This window comes from Leuresthes tenuis, unplaced genomic scaffold, assembly GCF_036924035.1.
Source record: "Leuresthes tenuis unplaced genomic scaffold, fLeuTen1.0.hap1 SCAF_20, whole genome shotgun sequence".
In the NCBI taxonomy this organism is placed as follows: domain Eukaryota; kingdom Metazoa; phylum Chordata; class Actinopteri; order Atheriniformes; family Atherinopsidae; genus Leuresthes; species Leuresthes tenuis.
This window is the reverse complement of record NW_027325374.1, coordinates 2416065-2437873: the sequence shown is the minus strand read 5'-3', so window position 1 is coordinate 2437873 and position 21809 is coordinate 2416065. Positions and strand designations below refer to the sequence as shown.

Sequence of the window (21809 nt, the reverse complement as noted above, 5' to 3'; positions counted from 1 at the left end):
CAATAAGAACAGATTAAACCCGAGGCGACATCCCACCTGCAAACCGATCAGCCTGATTTGAATAGTATGTTGTTTTCACATTTTTTACATGTGGGCATGGAAAATGTGCTCCTTCGGAAACACTGACTCACTCAATAAAGTCCTACACGCCTGTATTGTGATATGACTGTCTTTCTCCACTGAGCTATCGTGTTGCTTCGGATGTTTAGACTATGCATCTGTTGCCCTGTAATTTTAGGTCAGGCTGTAACCATGTTGTCTTAAAGCCTCCGGCTAAATCATTCTTCCTGCTTACTAATTCATCATCAACATTAACCCCACAGCTTCATGGCTTTCTCAAAGGCTTTTGAACCGCTCGATTTTTGCCAGACGACCTTATTTTTAGCTCCAGTTATTTATAGCAGCACGTATATTTAGCCCAAACCACCTGTGTGCACGTTGTGTGTGTGAGCGTGTATTTGTTTTCCATGCCCAATTTCCGCCAATGCGTGCAGGGAGCCAGTGCTGCGTGTCGACCACAAGGTGGAGGGCTGGAGGCTGGAACTGGCCTCCCACACAGAGAGCCCTGCAGTGTGAGCAGGCAGCTGGCGCAGAGGAGGTGGGCTGCAGCCGCATGTCGGTGGCACGGCGGCCGTGTTGGTTTTAACATGCAGGAAGCAACATTTCACAACTTTTCGCACACATCTCCACGTTTCTAGGCTCATATTAGACGGTTGTACCTTCTCTGTTGTTATTATTCGTTATAACAGTTTACGATGACGTAAGCTGCCCCGCTCATTGACCCCTGAAAAAGTGTTTTTACCTTCCATCGAGAAGGTTTCGTGGTTGGTGTGATTTATTATTATCATCATAGTAAATGAGTTCAGTGTTCATAAAACATTTCAGTGTGCTTTTAAGTCTCGTCACAGCACTGAAACGGCTCTTTTAGGAGTTTTTATTTATCTTCTTTTAACTGCTTATTCGGGAAACCGCCGTTTCAGCACTTTTATATTTGACAGCTGCTTTTTATAGGCTCAACCAATCGATTATTTTATCTTCTATTCTTTAACAGGCATTAAGGTCTCCGTCCTTCAGTGGTTCACTCGCTGACTGGAGTCTCTCCGTGCAGCTCAGTGACTTTTCTTCTTCTGTGGTCCCTCTCCCTTGTGGGGTAACTCAAGGGTCCATTCTGGGCCTGTTGCTGTTTTCTCTGTACATGCTACCCTCAGGGTCAGTTTTTAGGAAAACACAATGTTTCCTTTCATTGTTTTGCAGATTACATCCATGTATATCTGCCTATTAACGCTCAAGGTTCTGATTCACTGCTTCTGTGAGCTCAAAAACTGGTTGGACCCGAACTTCACTTTAACTAATTCATTTGTAAGTGGCTTTGGATAAAAGCGTCTGCTAAATACATAAACATAAACATTAACTAAATTACAGAGACAGTTTATTAAAAGAAAGTATCCTAGCAAAGGAAACCAGCAGATTGCAGTGAAACTTCCCTTTGATCCAATCTCCCGTCCTGATTTGCAGGAGGCGAAGAGCCACTTTGTGTTCTGCTTTTTCTAAAATGTGACCTCTGTGTCGTTACCTGGGACTCCATGAGGTGATCTGATCAGGAATATATACGGAAAGGTGATAACTCACACAGATTTCTGGTATTACAGCTTATTAGTGCTAACATGTTATATTTAAAACATGTTCCCTATAGCTATCTAAGTCCTTCTGTCCTGTTTTAGAGGCTGATTTCATAATCGCACCTTTATGGTGAGTAATAGCTGCAGTTGGACCAGTAGTCCGCCCTGTGGCCCCCCAACATCTTCAGTTTAACTGTCTCATGGGGCGTCACATAGCATTTATTCTGAAATCAAACGTTTTCCAAAGGACAAGAACAAACTTGAGCCTCAGCTCCACTCTTTGGACGAATGGTTGGCTGGATGGAGGCTTTCAGTGGGCTGCGAACTGCTCACGGTTACATCATTATTCAGTTGGATCGTAGAGCAGGAGACGTCATACAGACAAGGTAAAGCAAAACACGGGTGTACAGGGAGCGTCTGCTGGAAGCAGCTCCTCGTCTAAAAACAAACTCCAGCTCCAGACGAGCTTCCAAAGGCGAAGTCCGGCTTTATTTACAAGCAGCTGCAGCCAAAGCCGATCGGGTTCAGCACAGAGGGATCAGGGTGAAATATAGTTTGTTTGATATGCTCAAAGTCTGTGGTATCATTTGGGTTATAGCGGTTTTATTGGCTGGCCTCTTCAGTAACACGTGGTCTTTAGAAACCACGTTTGGACCTTTGTCCAGTTGGTGAATCAAAGAATCTGTTAGCTAACGTGAAAGCTTCTTATCTGCTGCATTTTCCTCCCCTTTCCTCATTCCTCTTCATCAGAGGAAGACATACTTGCTGCATATCTTCTCCACCTTCCTTTTTAAAATGTTTCCTCCGAACACAAAGGGCTGCAACTGAATATTCGCCTTTTTGAAGAACAAAACGTGCTGCCAGGACAACCTTTATGACTAGATAACTGCTGTACATCGTGATGATAGAGGCTTGACTCGTCCCGTTGTCCACAGGTCGGAGTATCCTGTCGTACCTGACCACCAGGAAGAGGAAGCTGCTTGGCTCTCAGCTCGTAGCTTCCACCTGAATCTCTTTGCTTTGGGGTTTACTTCCTGGTCACAGATGCAGCTTTCAGCCTTACTTTTTCCACATCTCCTGAAAAAACACCAGGGATGTATAGAATAAGAGCATCGCCTTGAATCCATGCCAATATGATCCTTTAACTGACTACTTCCTGTGTAACATCAGCTCTGGACTGATCCATTTTACACGGATGATGAAAACAATGCATGTTTTAATTGTATCACACAGAGGATCAAAGTCAAAGGCAGCGTCTGGTTGTGTTGCATCAAAGCGACCTTCCCCATCAGAGCCTCTGATCCTCATCAGGTCATCAGTTAGAAAAAGATGGTCCACGCTTATATAGCAGCTTTTTAATCACACACACATTAATATCTCTTTATTGAAACTTCTGGCACCAGTTTTGACTCAGGAGATGTTTTATAAAATACAAGCAACTTAAAATGCATTTTGTTGAAGTTCTTCTTCGAGGATGAATGATTCCAGCAGCACAAACACAAAGAAAACTGAACATTTTAGTTGTGTTTTGTATAAACTGTGATGACTTCCCTCATAATAAGGGACACGGCAGCTGTCACCTTCTGCTTATTTACCATCAGCAGAGGCTAAACTTTAAACTTTACTGTAAATCTGACATCAGCTCGTGTAACACGAAGGACGTGAGGTCCAACTATTAGCTGCTCTGGAGTGGATTATGTGGTCTTAATGTTTTGATCCTGTCTGCTTTCCCTCACTCATTTGTTCCTCCTGGTCATCTCCGCATGTCGTCATCTGACTTCTGCAGGGAAGTCGTCTGCCGTTGACCTGGTTTCATGCAACAGCAACAATATTGAATGAAATGTACAATAAAATGGAGAAAATGTGGAGCTGTCTCAAAGGAAAAGTTCCCTCATTGCTCTGGCACAATCATGGATAATACGAAACACGGCAGAACTAGAGTTATATACTTATTTTCTACATTTGCATGGATTTGGACTTATTTTATTTAACCGAAACTCTTTCTTTGTTTCCATCGTTTCTGTCTGACGTGTCAGAGCGCAGCAGAGACATGGCAGGAACTTTCCTGGTTACTAGGTTGATTTCTCAGCCTACTAACCAGTCATTTCTAGTTAAACTAGTATAAACTGGTGATAAAAAGAGTTTAAAGAGATGAAAAGATATAAAAAAAAGTGTTTCACGGGCTGCAGCAAACGATCGTTTAGGTAATCAAGTATTCTATTGATTATCCCATCAGTGAATCGATTAATCAGGCAAGAAATACTTTTGCAATAATAACTATCTAATAGGGAAAATGTACATTATTAATCAGCTTTTACATACAGCCACAATCAGGGCTGACAAAAAAATATATTTATCTCCAAATGTTCCTGCTCCTGATACTGATAACAGGACAAAGAACAGCAGCTATTAGCTTTCCAGCTAACATTCAGCTGTGCTAACATCTGTTAGCTTCTCTCCTGCAGTATCTGCTTTCATAAAGTGTATTTTAATGCAGCTTAAATCCTGATAAAGCTTCTTATTTCCTGTTTTATTGTCTGTTATCAGACAACACAATGACTCAGAATAACAGCAGTTAACCTTAACCAGCAGCCTCTGATGTTACAGATACAACATGGTCTGATAAAATGAGCCGTTTTTATTCTGGTTGGACTGTGATTCAGCATATTAGTTCACATTAACAGCTTCCAGGCTGAAGCTGCTCTGATGGGCTCTGAGTTACTTCAGGAACTGTTTCAGTCCTAGAGGAAAAAAAAGAATGCAGCGCTTTTCCTCAATCAGTCTCAGTCTTTAAGTCCTCCAGTTGATGAACATCTTTACACTGAAGTGCTGCAGGAAAACAGACACACTGCTCCCCTTTAACACATCCTGAGTTCATCATAACATAGAGAAACACTACTTCCTGTTCCTGGGAGCATATATCAGGGCGTCTGACGTCATCAGCAGGTGTAAAACTCCCCAAAAACACAACCCTGGTATTTATTTAGTTCCCTTTGTTTGAAAGTTCCTCATTTAACGAGCCGTTCTGATTTTTGTTTCTAAAGTACGTTGCTCCTTAAGTTGGCTCCGCCTCCTCTGCTAAGCCCCGCCCACTCACATCCACCCTGCTGGATGGATGAAGCCAGCTTCTGGTGGAAATGTTCTGCTGTCAGCTGTACTGAGGAGCATGCATCTTCCATCCAGCAGCAGCCTCAGAGGATATAAGAGCCCAGTGGATAAACTATATCTGAGGCTAATGTTCCAGCAGAGTTAGCTAAAGACTGTGAATGTGCAGCAAACACTTTTCATCCCACTGTTTTAACAACTTGGTCCAGTTCAACGCTGGACTGAAGGAACTGAGCCACAAAGAGGATCAGTTCCAGCTCTCAGAGCCTGAACTTCAGAGCAGGGAAATGGAAGCATCTGAGAAATAACTCCTCATGGTTTATTTACTGATTTATTTCTTCCTTTAGCAGCAGCTAACGCTAACAGCTTAGCTAATGAAGATGACGTACACCAACTTCTAAGGAGTTACTGCTGTTCCTTTCTGAAAGATGAACATTATTGTTCCCACATTACTTTGTTAGCTGAAGCTTTCTAGCTGAACGGTTCTGTTCTGTAACTCAGACAACCTGCAGCTGTGTTTAAGGTGTGTTTCCAACACAACACCGGTCCTCTCCTCACTCTCGCTGTGTTAGCGTTACATTATCGGCATGTTTCTGATAAAGATGGAGGTCTCCAGGTACAATTGTTTAATGAGGTTAATATATCCAAAATGTTTAAACACAGTAATTAACGGTTCACATGCATTACTACGAGTTACGCTGTGCACATCTCCGGCTTGGTCCATTACTGTTGATGAGAAAGCATCGTTTGCTAGCATCTGCTGCTAACTTATAGCTAACTGCTAACTTACAGCTAACTGCTAACATACAGCTAACTGCTAACTTACAGCTAACTGCTAAACTATTTTCTTTCTGGGATCAATAGAGTAACTATCTATATATATATAGACCTGGACTGGAGGTTGTTTAGGTTGACGAGCTGCTGACCTCATCAAAAGGGCGGGGCAGGGGGAGGAGCTTGGTTTCAGGAGAAGTGTTAAAACAGAGCCGCTGTCCTTAAACCAACAGGTATTTAGTTCAAAGCTTGTTTCAAACATCTCAATAAGACCTCAGAGGAAAAAGTGCAGAATATGTCTACTCACCGAGAACAGTTTGGTGAAAGTCGGCGTCCTTCTGAAGATATTTAGATAACTGGAGATCCATATAACTGAGTGAACGGGGCTTAGAGGATGCAGCCTCTAAATAAGGCATTATCTGTCTTTATTTCACCAATACTTTAAGAAGAATGAATGAATGAACGTGTGCTATAGCTCTGTTAGCTCATAGCTGCTGTTATGTGGCTACTTGCAGCTATAGGAGAGCTAACGGAGGGATTTCTACACAGGCACTCTACTGGGACCACTTCATCCACACGCCCCCCTGCAGCACAGTTCATTCACTCCGGTAAGAACCTCCATCTTACTCAAAGTCGTCGTTCACGTCGTCAAAATCCGATAAATATCCTGCCATGTTGCACAAAACTATCAGCAGCAAACTCTGTGTGAAGTTAGCCGACTGTCACAGAGCACGGAGTGAATAAACTGTGCTGCAGGGGGGCGTGTGGATGAAGTGGTCCCAGTAGAGTGCCTGTGTAGAAATCCCTCCGTTAGCTCTCCTAATATATGGATTTACCCCGATCTCCAGTTATCTAAATATCTTCCGAAGGACGCCGACTTTCACCAAACTGTTCTCGGTGAGCAGATGAACGTATTTCATGCCAGAAATAAGGTTTAAAAATACCGGAGTTCCCCTTTCAGTGAGTCTTAATGGGCTGAATTCAGCTGGATTAATACAGTCACACTTTATTAAAAAGGTGGAACTTTGGAGAAGGTCTTGCTTCACTTCTGTGGCTCCCAGTGAAATTCAGACTCCATTTTTAAAATCCTGTTTTTAACACAAGCCCCTGCTCATACATCAGAGCTAGCGGGACGTATCACTTTATAAAAGCCATCCTCAGCATATCAGGCCGGCTGAATCGGTTCCCTTATCGTTCTCTCATTAATCTGCATCTTGGTTTCCATTTATTTCCGTACGATTTTGCTCAGACTTGCAGGAGTTCCCCTTTAAACTGACTTCTCCACCAAATAAATAAAGATGCAACTCAAGACATCAATAATTTATTCCATGTTAACAACTTCACTGATGACTTTAGAAGCCTACAGAAATATCAAAGTAATGATTTGTTGTAAAGGAAGATATATATATAGGGAGATTTATTCATTTAAAAACAAACAATTCCACTTAATATATAAGACACTTTAACTCTGTGACATTTTTCTTCGAATCAAAATCAAGTTTTAGTTTCTATAAATAGTTTCTGATCGAAATAATATATTTATCAGTACTGCAGTGAGCCTCTGTGGCATTAAAATGATCAAATGTCAAGCTTTTTTCTGGGTGAGCAGCTGAAATCAGTCGAGATTTGGAAATTACTGTCGTATGTTTAATGTTTCCCTTCATTCCTCAAAGGATGAGGATTTTATTGCCACAGAGCAGTGATACAACTCTAACCCTTCCCCCAGAACTACAACATCTTGCTGTTTATGTATGAAAAATGTAAAAAAATCTCTAGTTCACAACTAAAATGTTCCCTATTTTCGAGAAAAAACATCTGAAATATTTTGAAACTCACAGCTGATTTTTTGGTTGACTGACAAATTATCTTAAAAAACACAGATCAGAACTTTCAGGATTCTCGTGTCAGATGAATGTTTCCTGTTGCCCCCGGAGCCTTTGGAAGGTGTCGAACATCACGGATCTATTTCTCTTCGCCTTTGAGGTCGTTTGGCAGAGTCAAAGTGTCCTGATGTTGACTTTCTGCTCCAGGCGTTTGGTTTTCACGCACAAGCTCCACCGTCACGGATGGAGGTTTTAAATGGTTTTCTTGGTGGTTCTGCGGCTGGAACCGTCGGGGTGCACGTGGGGAACATCTGGGCGAAGGTCGCGGGGAACATCTGGGCGAAGGTCGAGCAGCGAGCCGCAGCTGCCTCTCGTGCTCGAACTTGTCCGCGCTGACCATGGGCACGTGCACTTTGGCGGTGTGGTTGAACAGGTTGTAATCCACCCTGTGGTTCCTCCGGTTGACCCTGATCATCTCCTGGAACAGCTGACCCCACAGGATCTCGTCCGGGCAGTAGGATGTTCGCGTCTGGTGCAGCATGCCGGTGGAGTCGTCGGTGTAGGTGAAGGACACCAGCAGCTCAAAATCAGCTTTCCGCAAGTCTTCCAAGTCCATTTTGTACAGCGGGCTGCTGGGTTCAATCCTGTGGGTGATGGTTGTGGGTGAGACCAGGACGATGTCGCTGTGCTGGATCACCAAGTCTTCGTATGTCACGTCAACTTTCCCTGTGGCGTGCACCGTGGAGCGGAAAATCTGAGCGGAAGCTGTGCCCTCCACCAGGTGATTCCTGCGGAAATCGCCAATTCTCCAGGAGAGACACAGGTGACCGTCTCGCAGGTTGATGACCGCACAGTTGCTGAAGCCCACAGTCTGCGCCCTCTTTCTGGCGGAGGCCATCTTGGCAACAGCAATCCCAATGACGAAGGTGTCGATGAAGCAGCTCATGACGTCCTGAATGGTGACGACGATGATGGCAACCATGCAGTTCTCAGACATCCCCCTGAAACCGTAGCCGATGGTGGTTTGAGTTTCCAGCGAGAAGAGGAAAGCAGCCGTGAAGCTGCGCACCTCGTACACGCACGGGTCGTTGTTATGGTCTCTGATGTCTCCGTGCGCCATTGCTATGACCCAGAAGAGGATGCCGAAGAAGAGCCAGGACAGGATGTAAGACAAGGCAAAGATGAGGAACATCACCCTCCACTTGATCTCCACCAAAGTGGTAAAGATGTCTGTCACAAAGAGCAGCCACTCCTCTGGAACATGGCGGAACACCACGTTACAGTTTCCCTCCTTACGCACGTAGCGCCGTTTCTTCATCCTCACACCGAGTTCATCAGTGGGGCTCACAGATTTATATTGATTATACATCTTTCAGAGTCTGTGGAGAAAGCACAAAAAAGTGTTTAGTTGATTTGTGTTAAATATTGCACTATAAAAGAAGAATGTCTTTAAATCTTTGTTTTAAAGCAGATGTGCAGAGCTAAACGTGTCGGCCTTTTTGTCCTGTTCCACCAATAATCCTCCCTTCCACTTGGATAATAAAATTGCCATATCGTAACTGCTTTTGTCAGAGGAAGTTTAATTTCAGAGCTGTTGGTGTGGACTCTCTGGGTTCTTGGTTTCCAGATACTTTTATGGACCCTGATATAAAACATCAGAAGGTCAAAGAATGATGGCAACTTGTGGGCGACGGGTAGGACTTAAGTTAAATTAGATACTGATGAGAAAGACAGGAAGTCAGACACAGAAATGAGTGAATCTGGTCAATGTTTAATGTAAAAAGCCAAGTTATTATAACGCAGCACTGCAGGGATGTAAAGGCATCAGGACGGGATTGAACTCCGTCAAAATGGAGTTCAATCCCATTCAATCCGGAGGTTTTTCTCCGTCAAAATGGACAAGGAGTGGAATTTAATCTCAGGAGTTTTGGACTCTACAACCACCGACTGGTTTGTGATGAAGTGGAGTGCAGGCTGAGTAAAAGTGGGTCACAGACCAGATGGTATGGATCCGTGCTCAGTGGGTGAGTCGGGTAGTTTGGCTGGTAACCAGAGCTGCAACATTTAGCTCATGTTAGCTCATGTATCATCAGACCATTCTTCTTTTTGTGTGTTTGTGGCCTGTTGGTTGGAATAAAGGAAAATATATTGAAAGTTAGACTCCTGGGTGGTTGTGTCAGGCTGTTCTCTGCTGATCAAACAATAAAATACCGACAGATAATCACCGGTAGCAGCAATCATTTCTCATTACCTTCTATTAAAAGTGTAAATCTGTCCCAACAGGACAGGAGTCCCAACAACATTTGTCAGCTGTGGCTCACAGTGGTGCAGCTTGTTTCATGGTTTAACTGACTCAAAGGTTTGCTTGGGTGAAGGTCGTTGGAGTAATGCAGGTCAGTGCCGCTGGAGCAGACAGGATGAGCTGCTTCTGATCTCTGACCCGAATCAGATGTGGCACAGAAATCCACTTTTCTGCTTTGTTTAGGCTCTAATCAAACATCTGCACCTGAAAGACGGCTCTCTTTTGTTCCATTAAGGCTAAACATGGTACTGACTGACAGTCGCATGCATGTGTTTCCACAGTAAGTGCATCTTTTCTGTTTGATTTCCTGTTGGTGGGATGCATAAAACAGCCATTTGCCTTAACCAGCTCTGCCTGTTTTCCAACCATTTTATTTCCAGCCGTTGTTAGAGGAAACAATTAAGAGTGCAGTCTTCCATGTATTAAAAACATCGACTGAACGCTGGAAATCTCCAGCCTCCTGCTCCCCCTCTCTGATAGAAATGCATAATGAGCAGAGCTTTGTGGACGATAAGAGCAACTTACAAGGAAAAAAGCCTTTTTCTGTTTTATTACGTGATGGGTTTTAACACGTTTTCTTTTTTATTTTGACTCAGTTTTTTCATCTGATTGATCTCGAGGTCTATTTTTAAGATGGCAATCTGGGAATGTTTACCATGTATGATTTTCTTTTTCCTGCCTTCCTACGTTAGTAAGTTTGATTTTAATGGGTTAGTTGCCTGGAGATGCAGAATCCATTGCAACAGTCTTCGTTCGGGCTGCTGCTTTTTCTCTGTGCCACTGATTTGGCTTTTTCTTACACAACAAACAAATTAAACTGAAGCTAAATATATTTACTGCCTCTACAGCTGATTCCTTTTTGGTCGAGGCTGGAGAGGAATATCTACACAAAAAGTGGAGTTTTATCAGCATTAAAGGTTAAAAACATTCTCTTCTTTGAAGAATACCTGCTACTTTTGGGATGTCTTTTGGCACATTTAACATTAAACTTTCAATGATACTTTCAGACAAAGGTTTGTTGTTGGCCAATATCTCTTTTTCTGGGTGGAGGTCGATGAGCTGTCAGAAGGCCAATAAAGAAAGTACCACAGGACTGCACTGGACTTAGTTAGCAAGGGGAAAAATGAATGTGGAAACTGGAATAGTGTCATGGTGCGATCATGGGCAGAGAAAGGATCAATCACAGCCAAACCACTGAGAGCATCCTCTACGCCCAAATCAAATGGGGTTTGAATCACCGCTATCTGACTGAGTGAACTGGGCTCCAGTGACAGACTCCACTTTCTCCTGGCCACAGCCAACGTTCCCACTGCCAGAATATGGAGCTCACACCATGAGGTCATAGAAATAACTTCCTATTAGCTTCCCATAATCCCCTTGTAAATAGTCCGATATGGACGAAGGAGAAAAACGCAGCATCCTACTGGAAAACCAAAAAAACGTTAGTCACTGTTGTATTTTTGTGCTTTCAACCCTGGAGCTGCCAGCATGTTCCAGACAGCAGACTCTGCAGAGGGTCATCGTGGTCACTTCCAGCCAAACCAGTCCACCGCTTCTGAATGGACTACCGGGTTTTATCTCATTTATTCTTTTACATCCACGACTACAGCTACGTTGGTGATCCTTTGACCTTTCTTCTCGACGCACCAGTGTTCACTAATCAAGTGGAATATCCTGAAGTTTGCGTTTCCTGTGTTCCACAGACGATGGAGTCACTCAGTGTGGCACCAGCAGGTCAAAGCTGTTAGGTTTATGGGGCTGATACAGATTTTTAGAGGGGAACAATGAGTAAGTTGTGTATTAAACTGAATAATTTGTGACAGATCTGCTCATTAACTCTCATGACAACATTTCGAGATCATTTCAAGCAACTCTTCTCGCAATATGTTCTTTAAAAAGACTTTTTTTTACATCTTTTGGTTTTGTTTTCATGACTTTGGTGGAAAGATGCATCAAATTTAGTGCAGATATTTCTTTAAATCCCAGGATGAACTACAACAACCAGAAGCTTTCGGTTCATCCGAATCAAATCAATCCCTTTCCAGCCTTCACCTGCTACCACCTTCTTTTCATCATTTACCTCATTCCTCTTGATAATACTTTCTATAAACACAATGTTATAATATATAACACAGTTTTACTGCTATGTGGATGAGACCCAGCTCTATCTATCCAGTAAACTCACCCCCCGCCCCCTACCGACTGTTTATGTTGTTTCTGTATTTATCAGACGCTTTTATCCAAAGAGACTTACAAATGAAGATATAACAGCTCTATAAAAAGCTAACAATAAGCTACATAGAAGGAACCCAGGAGTCCGACTCTGTCAGAGGGGACAGAGTAGAGATAGGGTGCAGGCATAGAAGGAAGTGCAGAAAGATAAAGTGCAGAGATAGAGGGGGTAGGGAAGTACAAGGTAAGTGCTGGGATAGGAGATGCTCTCTGAAGAGCTGGGTTTTCAGGAGCTTCTTGAAGATAGACAGGGACGCCCCTGTTCTGGTAGCGCTCGGTAGGTCATTCCACCATCGTGGGACGACACATGAACAGAGTTTGGATTGTCTTAGGCGTGGTGTAGGAGCTGCTAGACGACAATCCTGGGACCAACGGAGGGACCCAGTTGGGACAGAAGCCTTTGCAAGAGCATTCAAGTAGATGGAGCCGTTCCATTAAGCTCTTTGTAGCTAACATCAGGGACTTGGATCTGATGCGGGCGGCTAAGGGCAGCCAGAGGAGCTCAATGAACAGAGGGGGGGCGTGTTCTTTTAGGCTGATCCAAGACCAGACGCACCGCCGCGTTCTGGACCATCTGCAGAGGTTTCACAGGCTGGAGACCAGTTAGGAGACCAGTTAGGAAACCAGTTAGGAAACCAGTTAGGAGACCAGTTAGGAGAGCAGTTAGGAGAGCAGTTAGGAGACCAGTTAGGAGAGCAGTTAGGAGACCAGTTAGGAGACCAGTTAGGAAACCAGTTAGGAAACCAGTTAGGAAACCAGTTATGAAACCAGTTAGGAAACCAGTTAGGAAACCAGTTAGGAGACCAGTTAGGAAACCAGTTAGGAGACCAGTTAGGAGACCAGTTAGGAGACCAGTTAGGAAACCAGTTAGGAGACCAGTTAGGAGACCAGTTAGGAAACCAGTTAGGAGACCAGTTAGGAAACCAGTTAGGAGACCAGTTAGGAGACCAGTTAGGAGACCAGTTAGGAAACCAGTTAGGAAACCAGTTAGGAGACCAGTTAGGAGACCAGTTAGGAAACCAGTTAGGAAACCAGTTAGGAGACCAGTTAGGAGACCAGTTAGGAGACCAGTTAGGAAACCAGTTAGGAAACCAGTTAGGAGACCAGTTAGGAGACCAGTTAGGAAACCAGTTAGGAAACCAGTTAGGAGACCAGTTAGGAGACCAGTTAGGAGACCAGTTAGGAGACCAGTTAGGAGAGCGTTGCAGTAGTGAAGGTGGGAGATGACCATGGCCTAAACCAGGAGCTGGGGGGCATGTTGGGTCAGGTTAGTCTGCCTCGATGAATTAAAATCTTGGTTTTCCTTCAGGTCAAGAGTCAAGGTGTCATTTTCAGCAGTATTTTATATTTCCAGTCACACATCAACATTGATTATCTCCCTTCTTTTACGTCTCCCTCACTAATCCCTCCATAAACCTCAACTGGTTCAGAATTCTGCAGCTTGTTTAATCACCAAAACCCAGTAAAGTTACCTGTAAACTTCCATCGATAACCTCGCTCCTTCATATTTATCTGATCAGATTTTAGATAATCTGCCATTGATCTAACTTAATACGATGATGTCATAAATCATTTTCTGTCTCCAGAACAAATTCACCTGCTCATCCCGGTCAGGTTCTGCTGCTGCTTGTCCTGCACATTATCAGGTGACAGAAATCTACAGGTGCAGCAGGTGCATGTGAAAGAGGATCTTTTAAAGTTTTAGTGTCATGGAAAATACTTGGTGTTAAAGCACATAAATATTCAGTCTTTATTGTGCTGTTTTCTTCAAAGTGAACATTCATTAACATGTTTTTTATTTAAACAGGAAGCTTTCATTGCAGGTAATCCCTGATTTTCCACTTAACCTTATTGTGAAGAAGATTAATACAGAGGAGAGAACCCACTGTGAGCAGTAAGTATCTTATTTTTCTGCTAATTCAAGCTTTATATCAGGAAATAATCCCTAATTTAGATGCTGTAAATTACTTTTATCTTGCTGACCCTGCGTCCAGTTGGGAGGAGGCAGACCCAGAACTCTCTGGAGGGATTACATCTGGCCTGGGAACATTTTGGGGGGGGGTCTGGGTTTCCCTCCTGCTGCTCCCACAATCCGACCTCGGATAAGTGGAAGATGATGGATGGATGGATACGTTTACTCAATGAATCATTAATGAACATTTGAGAATTTATTTTGTGTTTTTGCACAAAAACTGAATTAAATAAACTAATGTCCACTTGTTCGTTATGTACCAGCCACATATAAGTGGGCAGGTTATTACCAGTAAGACCATTAAGCAGACTGCAAGCTTAGCCTGAAAGCTGCTCAGGACTAATGGACATGATGGTGTACAGATGTGCCAGCTGCAGGTCACACAGGAGCAAAAACACCTTGTTTAATAGCAAAATGATAAAAATACAGAACCAGCTATTACATTTCCACTCAAACAAGGCAAGCTGATACCCGGTGTGTGGAAAATAGATAGAACAGAGATGGAAAAGACCAACGAGGGAAACTTGGAATGTGCTTCATGCATGCAAAGTGCTTCCAGCTCGCTCTCAGCACCACGCCCCAGCCCATCATCACACTAAGCAAACAGAAATAAAACCGTGACGGAGAAGCTCAGTTCTGTTACAAGACCAAATCCCACCTGCTGATTTATGATTCCCTGACAGTGTCCTCCGCTCTGAATGCATAGAAGCGGCCCCCGAGTGGCTCACAGCATGTTAACATCTGAGGAACATTTCAAGGAAACGGCGCATTTAAAGCCTTTGTGCCGCCTGTTTTCACCTCATTGCTGTCTGGTAACATAACACGGTTTATGATCACTGTGAGATATTAATTTAAGACCTTCCTGAGTTATTTTCACTCATGTGAACGGTCTGTCTGACGGACAGGAACACTGGTGGTCCGTCCTGAAAGGTAAACTCTGAGATTCAGACTGTCTGACATCAAGCTCTGAATGAATCTGAGAGAAGAGGGTCTGGGGACATCCAGCCTTACACCAACTTATCTGAGGCATCGATGCTTCATAGGGAGTTTTCTGAGGCCAGGCCGTGCACTATATGGGTTTTGTGCCGTGTCTGTGGCGCGCTCCCGTGGGCTCGGTGTTTGGTGGTCATCAAACTCAGTCGGCTGTTTTAAGGCGGTATTTCTCACATCTTACGACAAAATGTTTCTGTTTCTGTTTCTGTATTTATCAGACGCTTTTATCCAAAGCGACTTACAAATGAAGATATAACAGCTTTATAAAAAGCTAACAATAAGCTACATAGAAGGAACCCAGGAGTCCATCTAGTGGAGTAAAGTCACAGGTCAAGACCTCAGGACACCTATGATTTCATTCATTTGCCATTTAGTCAATTCAACACTTGGTTGGGTTTAAACATTATGGATCTACATAGTTATAGAACCCAGAAGTACTTGGTTAGGTTAAGGAAAACTTTTTTTCGTCACTCGTAAATAGGGCTCGGTGTTGCTCCTGATTTTCTGAATCACTTCAATTAAAACTAAGGAGGTCATGATTCATTTGGTGCATCATTAAAAATGTCCTCACAGAGAGTTCAGGCTCTTATGTTTCTGTTTCTGTATTTATCAGACGCTTTTATCCAAAGAGACTTACAAATGAAGATATAACAGCTTTATAAAAAGCTAACAATAAGCTACATAGAAGGAACCCAGGAGTCCGACTCTGTCAGAGGGGACAGAGTAGAGATAGGGTGCAGGCATAGAAGGAAGAGCAGAAAGATAAAGTGCAGAGATAGAGGGGGGAGGGAAGTACAAGGTAAGTGCTGGGATAGGAGATGCTCTCTGAAGAGCTGGGTTTTCAGGAGCTTCTTGAAGATAGACAGGGACGCCCCTGTTCTGGTAGCGCTCGGTAGGTCATTCCACCATCGTGGGACGACACATGAACAGAGTTTGGATCGTCTTAGGCGTGGTGTAGGAGCTGCTAGACGACAATCCTGGGACCAACGGAGGGACCCAGTTGGGACAGAAGCCTTTGCAAGAGCCTTCAAGTAGATGGAGCCGTTCCATTAAGCTCTTTGTAGCTAACATCAGGGACTTGGATCTGATGCGGGTGGCGGGAGACAGAAAAATCAAAAGTCTTTTGTCTTCTTTTACGCAGATTGTGTCGGTCTGCGTTTTCAACCAACACTGTTATCCCTTTGAAAGAGGAAGCAGGGGAAGCTGAGGCCAAGTTACCATGGCGATGAGGCTAAAAACATACGGTTCAGTTGGAGTAACTGCATTATGGAAACAGAATGAACGTCTCTACCATGTTTCATCTGGATGGACGCAGCAGAGGTCGACCTTCTTGTTTTAAATCATGTCCACCAGGTGCATGATGGGAAATAAGATGTCTTTAGACGTGACTTTAGATGTGAGAGGATGTCAGGAGTTAGTCTGCTGATCAGTTAACTTTAGCCAGAACGTTCAGGCAGTGTTTTCTTACTCCAGCTTTTAGGAAAGTGAGGTTTTGTTGAAGCTTCTGACTCTGCAGGCATGATGCTCTGCAGCAGTCACACTTTCTGTCTGCTCCTCCACCAGGTGACAGCTGAGGTTTGTGATCTGTGGGGAAATTGAGCTGAAACTTCCAAACTGAGTTTCATGAAGTTTTGGTATTCATTGGTAAAACTGCGCTCTTCTTTTGTGTTTTTCTATTTTTCTGTCATTTCATTCCATGAAACATGAATATTTTAATCAAATGGACTGAATTTGCAGCATTTTTAGAGTTTTCTGCAGCCAGTTTATATTTTTCTCTCCTTCTGACAGCAGCAGAACAGCTTCATATATCTTTAAACCGCTCAGTTAGCGCCACGTTGCTGTGCAGCAGCTCCGGTTGATCCGTGTCTGCAGACTCAGTCGAGTTAAAGATGCTTCCGTGTCGTTTCATGTGGTCAGTGAATGAATCAACTATTCGTCTGACATTTTAACATAATGGAGTGACTTTGAACATAATTGTGAATAAACGTGCAGCACGAGAGGAGCTCATAATCAGAACTGAATGTGTTTCTAATCTGTTCAAGATACCGAGGAGGAATTTCCACCACATGCAGGGTTCTGTACACAACTGACATATGAGTTGTAACATATGAGAGCTCTCTGAGCCTCCACAATCCGAAGAGTATCCTGAACAATGGAGGCTTTTGCCTGTGTACTGCAGGGCAGCTCCCTGTGTGGTGCTGACCCACTAGGTTGAGCTGTTTTCTCTACATCCACTTCCACTTATTTATGGAGCTCCAGAACTCAAACAAGCTGCTCTGTGTACAAAACATCACACAGAACAAGCGCTTACAACCAAAACACTTCCTGACCTTTGGTATAAAGTTTCCACTGCACTGCGAGCTGTGACACATTATATTTCTGAGGTCTGCATCTTTGTTTTTCTCAACGTTCTCAGTCTCCTTTTGTACTCTAAAGTTAGACTCTGTCATCCACGGCTGACAACGGGAATTAAGGGATGAACTCTGGAAAGAACTTGGGCCGTTTGGCTTGTTTCCTCTCCTGCTCAGGGCACTTACACCCCCATTACATGCTCACTTACAGCAAATCACACTGTGCCACCCATGTGTGGTTCAGTGGGACAGAACCGACTGCACAGTTGGCCGGTCGGAGCTTCGCCCGGGGCTTTCTGCCACCTCCGCTGACCTTTAAAACCTTTCAGCCTGAACAGGTGACTTCACCTGACGCTTCCCTGTCAAATGAACTTGTCTTTGATGAGATCGCAGCACTTGACCTGAAGGTTCAGCGTCTCAGCGGTTTTGAATACAGTTGAAAGGCCAAGAGATGATATGTTTTAACTTGATTATGTTTTGGTATGTTGCTTCGAAGAGTTAATGGTTTATCCAAGCTTCAAAGTACCAAGTGAGCCAGAGAACATGTTTGCTTTTGTTTTGCTTCGTCAGAAATAGCTTAACACTGATTTTACAGATGCAGACTTTAACCTCTTAGCTGTAGATTTCTGCTTTTTGCTGGAAGTTTCTTTAGCCTTTTGCTTAAGAAAAAGAAAGTAAAATCTCTTTAAATTCCAAGATTTTAGATATAAGGAAGTCATAAAGAATCATCTGGTCCTTAAAAAATTTGGTAAAAACAACCTAAGATGAACAAAAACACGTCATTATGTCATAATTTATTCAGCAAAAACTAAACCCAAGCATGCTCTGATTAATCAGAATCAGTGTACAACGTACACAGGAATTTGACCTGATGTAACAGCGCCACAGGACATAAATAAAAGTTAACAAAGCATAACTGATCCTCAGTCAGTGTGAGCAGCTCTATAAAAGCAGAAGTTCTGTCAGTTTAACACGATGCCAAGGAGGAAAGACACCAGCAATGATCTCAGAGAAGCAGCTGTTGCTGCCCATCAGTCTGGGAAGGGTTATAAGGCCATTTCCATACTATCTGGAGTCCATCATTCTACAGAGAGAAAGATTATTCACAAGTGGAAAACATTCAGGACAGCTGTCAATCTTCCCAGGAGTGGACGTCCCAGCAAGTTCACCCCAAGGTGAAAAAGCCCAGAGCTACATCTCAGACTCTACAGGCCTCAGTTAGCATGTTAAAGGTTAAAGGTCACCCCAGGGTGAAAAAGCCAAGAGCTACATCTCAGACTCTACAGGCCTCAGTTAGCATGCTAAAGGTTAAAGGTCACCCCAGGGTGAAAAAGCCAAGAGCTACATCTCAGACTCTACAGGCCTCAGTTAGCATGTTAAAGGTTAAAGGTCATGACAGCACAGTTAGAAAAAGACTGAACAAGGATGGCTTGTTTGGAAGGGCTGCAGGAGAAAGCCTCTTCTCTCTAAAAAGAACATGGCAGCACAGCTTAGGTTTGCAAAGCTGCATCTGAACAAAGCTCAAGACTTCTGGAACAATGTCCTTTGGACAGACCAGAGCAAAGTGGAGATGTTTGGTCCTAATGCACAGCAGCACGTTTGGAGGAAACCAAACACAGCATATCAGCACAAACACCTCATACCAGCTGTCAAGCACGGTGGTGGAGGGCTGATGATCTGGGCTGGTTCTGCAGCCACAGGACCTGGGCACCTTGCAGTCATTGAGTCCACCATGAACTCCTCTGGATACCAAAGTATTCTAGAGTCAAATGTGAGGCCATCTGTCCCACAGCTAAAGCTGGGCTGAAACTGGCTCATCAACAGGACAAAGATCCCAAACACAGCAGCAGATCTACAGCAGAATGTGTGAAAAAGAAGAGGATCAAGGTGCTGCAATGGTCCAGTCAGAGTCCAGACCTCAGCCTGACTGAGATGCTGTGGTGGGACCTTAAGAGAGCTGTGCAGAAACCAAAGCTGCAAACCTCAATGAGCTGAAGCAGCGCTGGAGAGAAGAGGGCCGAGATTCCTCCAGAACCAGGAGAGAGACTGATAACGTCCCACAGGAAACCATCACTGCAGCTCACTGCTGCTGAAGCTGCTGGATCAGGGGTTCACTTAGTTTATCACACACTGCTTCTGTGTTTTTTTTTTTTTTAAATGATGTCCTTGATAAGAAACGCCTCAGAAATTAAAAGTTGTATTTGATTTTCATGTGAATGTGGAGAGTTTTCCTTCTTTTCCTGTGAGTCTGCATCATACCTCGTCACAGTCTGCGGTCATCAATGGTTCACTGTTTAAAAGATGTTTATGAAACAGATTCAGTGTTGTCATCTCAGTAGTGATGCAGCCGCACACTGCGACATTTTCTCCTCTTTTTTTAAGAGAAAACCTTTAAAAGGTGTGCTGGCTCAGATGTGTGCAACATTAACCAGAACTAACCTTTTCCAAAGATAAGATCAGATTTCCTGCTGAAACACGAAACAAGCAGCACTTATCACCTTGACCACATCTTGTGTTGTTTTGTTTTTATCACCATGAAGGCATTGTGCTGCTGCTTTAAGACTGGAGCTCAGGTTTCCAATTGTTCTGCTTACTTTCTGCTTCAAGTTTTCAGCCGAGCACTTTGCAACCACCATTTTTATAAAGTTTTATTATTCTTTGCATTGTTCCCTCTTAAAAGTCCTAGTTGTCGTTTTCTTCTGAATCTTATCTCGGTCTTTACACATTCACACCTCGTGTTCTTCTCCAGGTGTGACGTTTAGCTCAGCAGTAACACACAGCAGATCTCCCACATCAGTTCCTACCTTGTTGTGCAGGTGAAGGCTGAAGCGGCTGCAGGACCGTGTGCCCCCGGGTCGAGGAGTTCTCCGAGCAGTCACCTGCTGGAATGAGCCGGCCCACACTGCCCTGCAAAAAGTAAAGATTAACACCTCCCTTCAGCATCACATGGTGCCACACGGGCAGGTCTGCGTTGCTCGTGTCTGTGCTGGTGAATGTGTGCACGTCAGAGTGTGTGTTGTGGGTATGAAAGCATGCAGGTGTGTGACTGACAGGAGACCTTAGGAGGTTATTTAAAGTTATACTTCCAGACAGTGTCTACAGAAACAAAAGAGGTCTTCCAAATGCTGGTTCAGAACTTGTCATCCCTTCATGTCCTTGTACTGTAACACGTAAAGCTGCCAACCTTTCAGAAGATTTAATGTCACTTCCTCTCTTTATCTGTTTCCATCTTCTGCTCATATATCTTCATTCACAACAGAAAATGACAAATTGCAGAACATCGTTGCTCCTTTGTGCTTTTCTTTAATAAAAGGATCCCTTATTCCCAACCTGAAACTCCTTAGAGAGCTCCACTCACTTAATAACTGCTCTGCAACCGAACTCTACTTATTGTCCAGAGCAGAAAGCCTCACTAAGGTTTCAAACCTTGGAATCTGTTGGCTGCATATTCTGATAACAGCGGCTGTCTGTCTCAGGGATCCACAGACGGATGAGAGACTGTTGTCAGGTCAATAAGACTTTTCCATCCTGGTGGGTTGATGTTTACTCCAAAAACAGTGTGTAAAAGACAGAACCAATGACAGTGACACTCATTCAGTCCTATTTCTCAATGACATGGAGTCACTTAAAAAGAAATGAAAGGAAGAAAAGAAAAAGAAAAAGAAAAAAGAAAGAAAAGAACAATTATTAAAGAAAACTATCAAGAAATACATTAATACATCAAGCTAAAAAACTTCAATGTTACTGATTAGAGAGGATTTGTTCAATTAAATCATTACAATGTAAAGTTTGTTTGGTTGTTGTTTGTTTCTGTATCAGACGCTTTTATCCAAAGCGACTTACAAATGAAGATTTAACAAGCTATATAAAGCTAACAATAAATAGAAAAAGTAAAATAGAGTGATTTAACAAACCCCCAAATCTTAAAATAAGGGTGAATAATATGTATAATATGTATGTACATGTGTCTGCAGCTGTGACAGGTTGAAATCAGGTGGGTGAGAAGCTGAGGACCAAACAGGAGAATGTGGAACAGAGTAAACTAAAGTAAAGTAAAGTACAGAAATGAAGCAAGACAAAAACAAGAGAAACAACGAACCATAACAGGGATTATAGATAAAAAGGCAGAAGAATAAAATCCTCATTCAAACCAATAACTCAAAAAAATAAGAACTCAAAACAGAGACTAACAAAACAAAAAAGTCCCAAACAACAATATATGCATTAAAAAAGATGTGGGAATGAGGTGATTGAGTAAGATCCTAAATATAAAGAAAGCAGGAGTAACAGCAGTGATTCCCTCAGCTGGTGCTATGGGATAATATTGTGTTACACTTGGAACATTTGAGCATAATTAATTAATAGTGACACACATCAGTCTTCAAGAAAAACTCACCAGCGTTAGGCTGAATACACCAACACGGGTGTTTTAATAACTCCTGATTTCAGACACTGAAACCACACTTCCAGATGGAAGATTTCCACTGAATCTGACCATAACGTTGATGTGTAAACAAGAAAACCGAGGTTATAACATGCATCTTTCCTTTTGAGACATGGAAATGAAGGACCTAGCCAAGGTAGCCCAGGTGCTAACCATGCTAACACGCTAACATGCTAACATGCTAACAGCCTTTT

General features: G+C 43.2%; 1 protein-coding gene across 1 annotated transcript; it reads right to left on the bottom strand.

Annotated features, from left to right (window-relative positions):
• Positions 1-7317: 7317 nt before the first annotated feature.
• On the bottom strand, positions 7318-20098 carry kcnj16a (potassium inwardly rectifying channel subfamily J member 16a). Its single transcript, XM_072373564.1, has 2 exons — positions 19976-20098; positions 7318-8700 (listed from the first exon to the last, which is right to left on the bottom strand). Exon 2 carries the CDS (start codon positions 8688-8690, stop codon positions 7461-7463), a length of 1230 nt encoding a protein of 409 aa, XP_072229665.1. The 5' UTR covers positions 8691-8700; positions 19976-20098; the 3' UTR covers positions 7318-7460.
• Between the last annotated feature and the right edge of the window lie 1711 nt (positions 20099-21809).

Excerpts from the sequence above, each read along its gene's own strand:
- kcnj16a (XM_072373564.1), bottom strand. The coding sequence starts at position 8,690 with ATGTATAATCAATATAAATCTGTGAGCCCCACTGATGAACTCGGTGTG.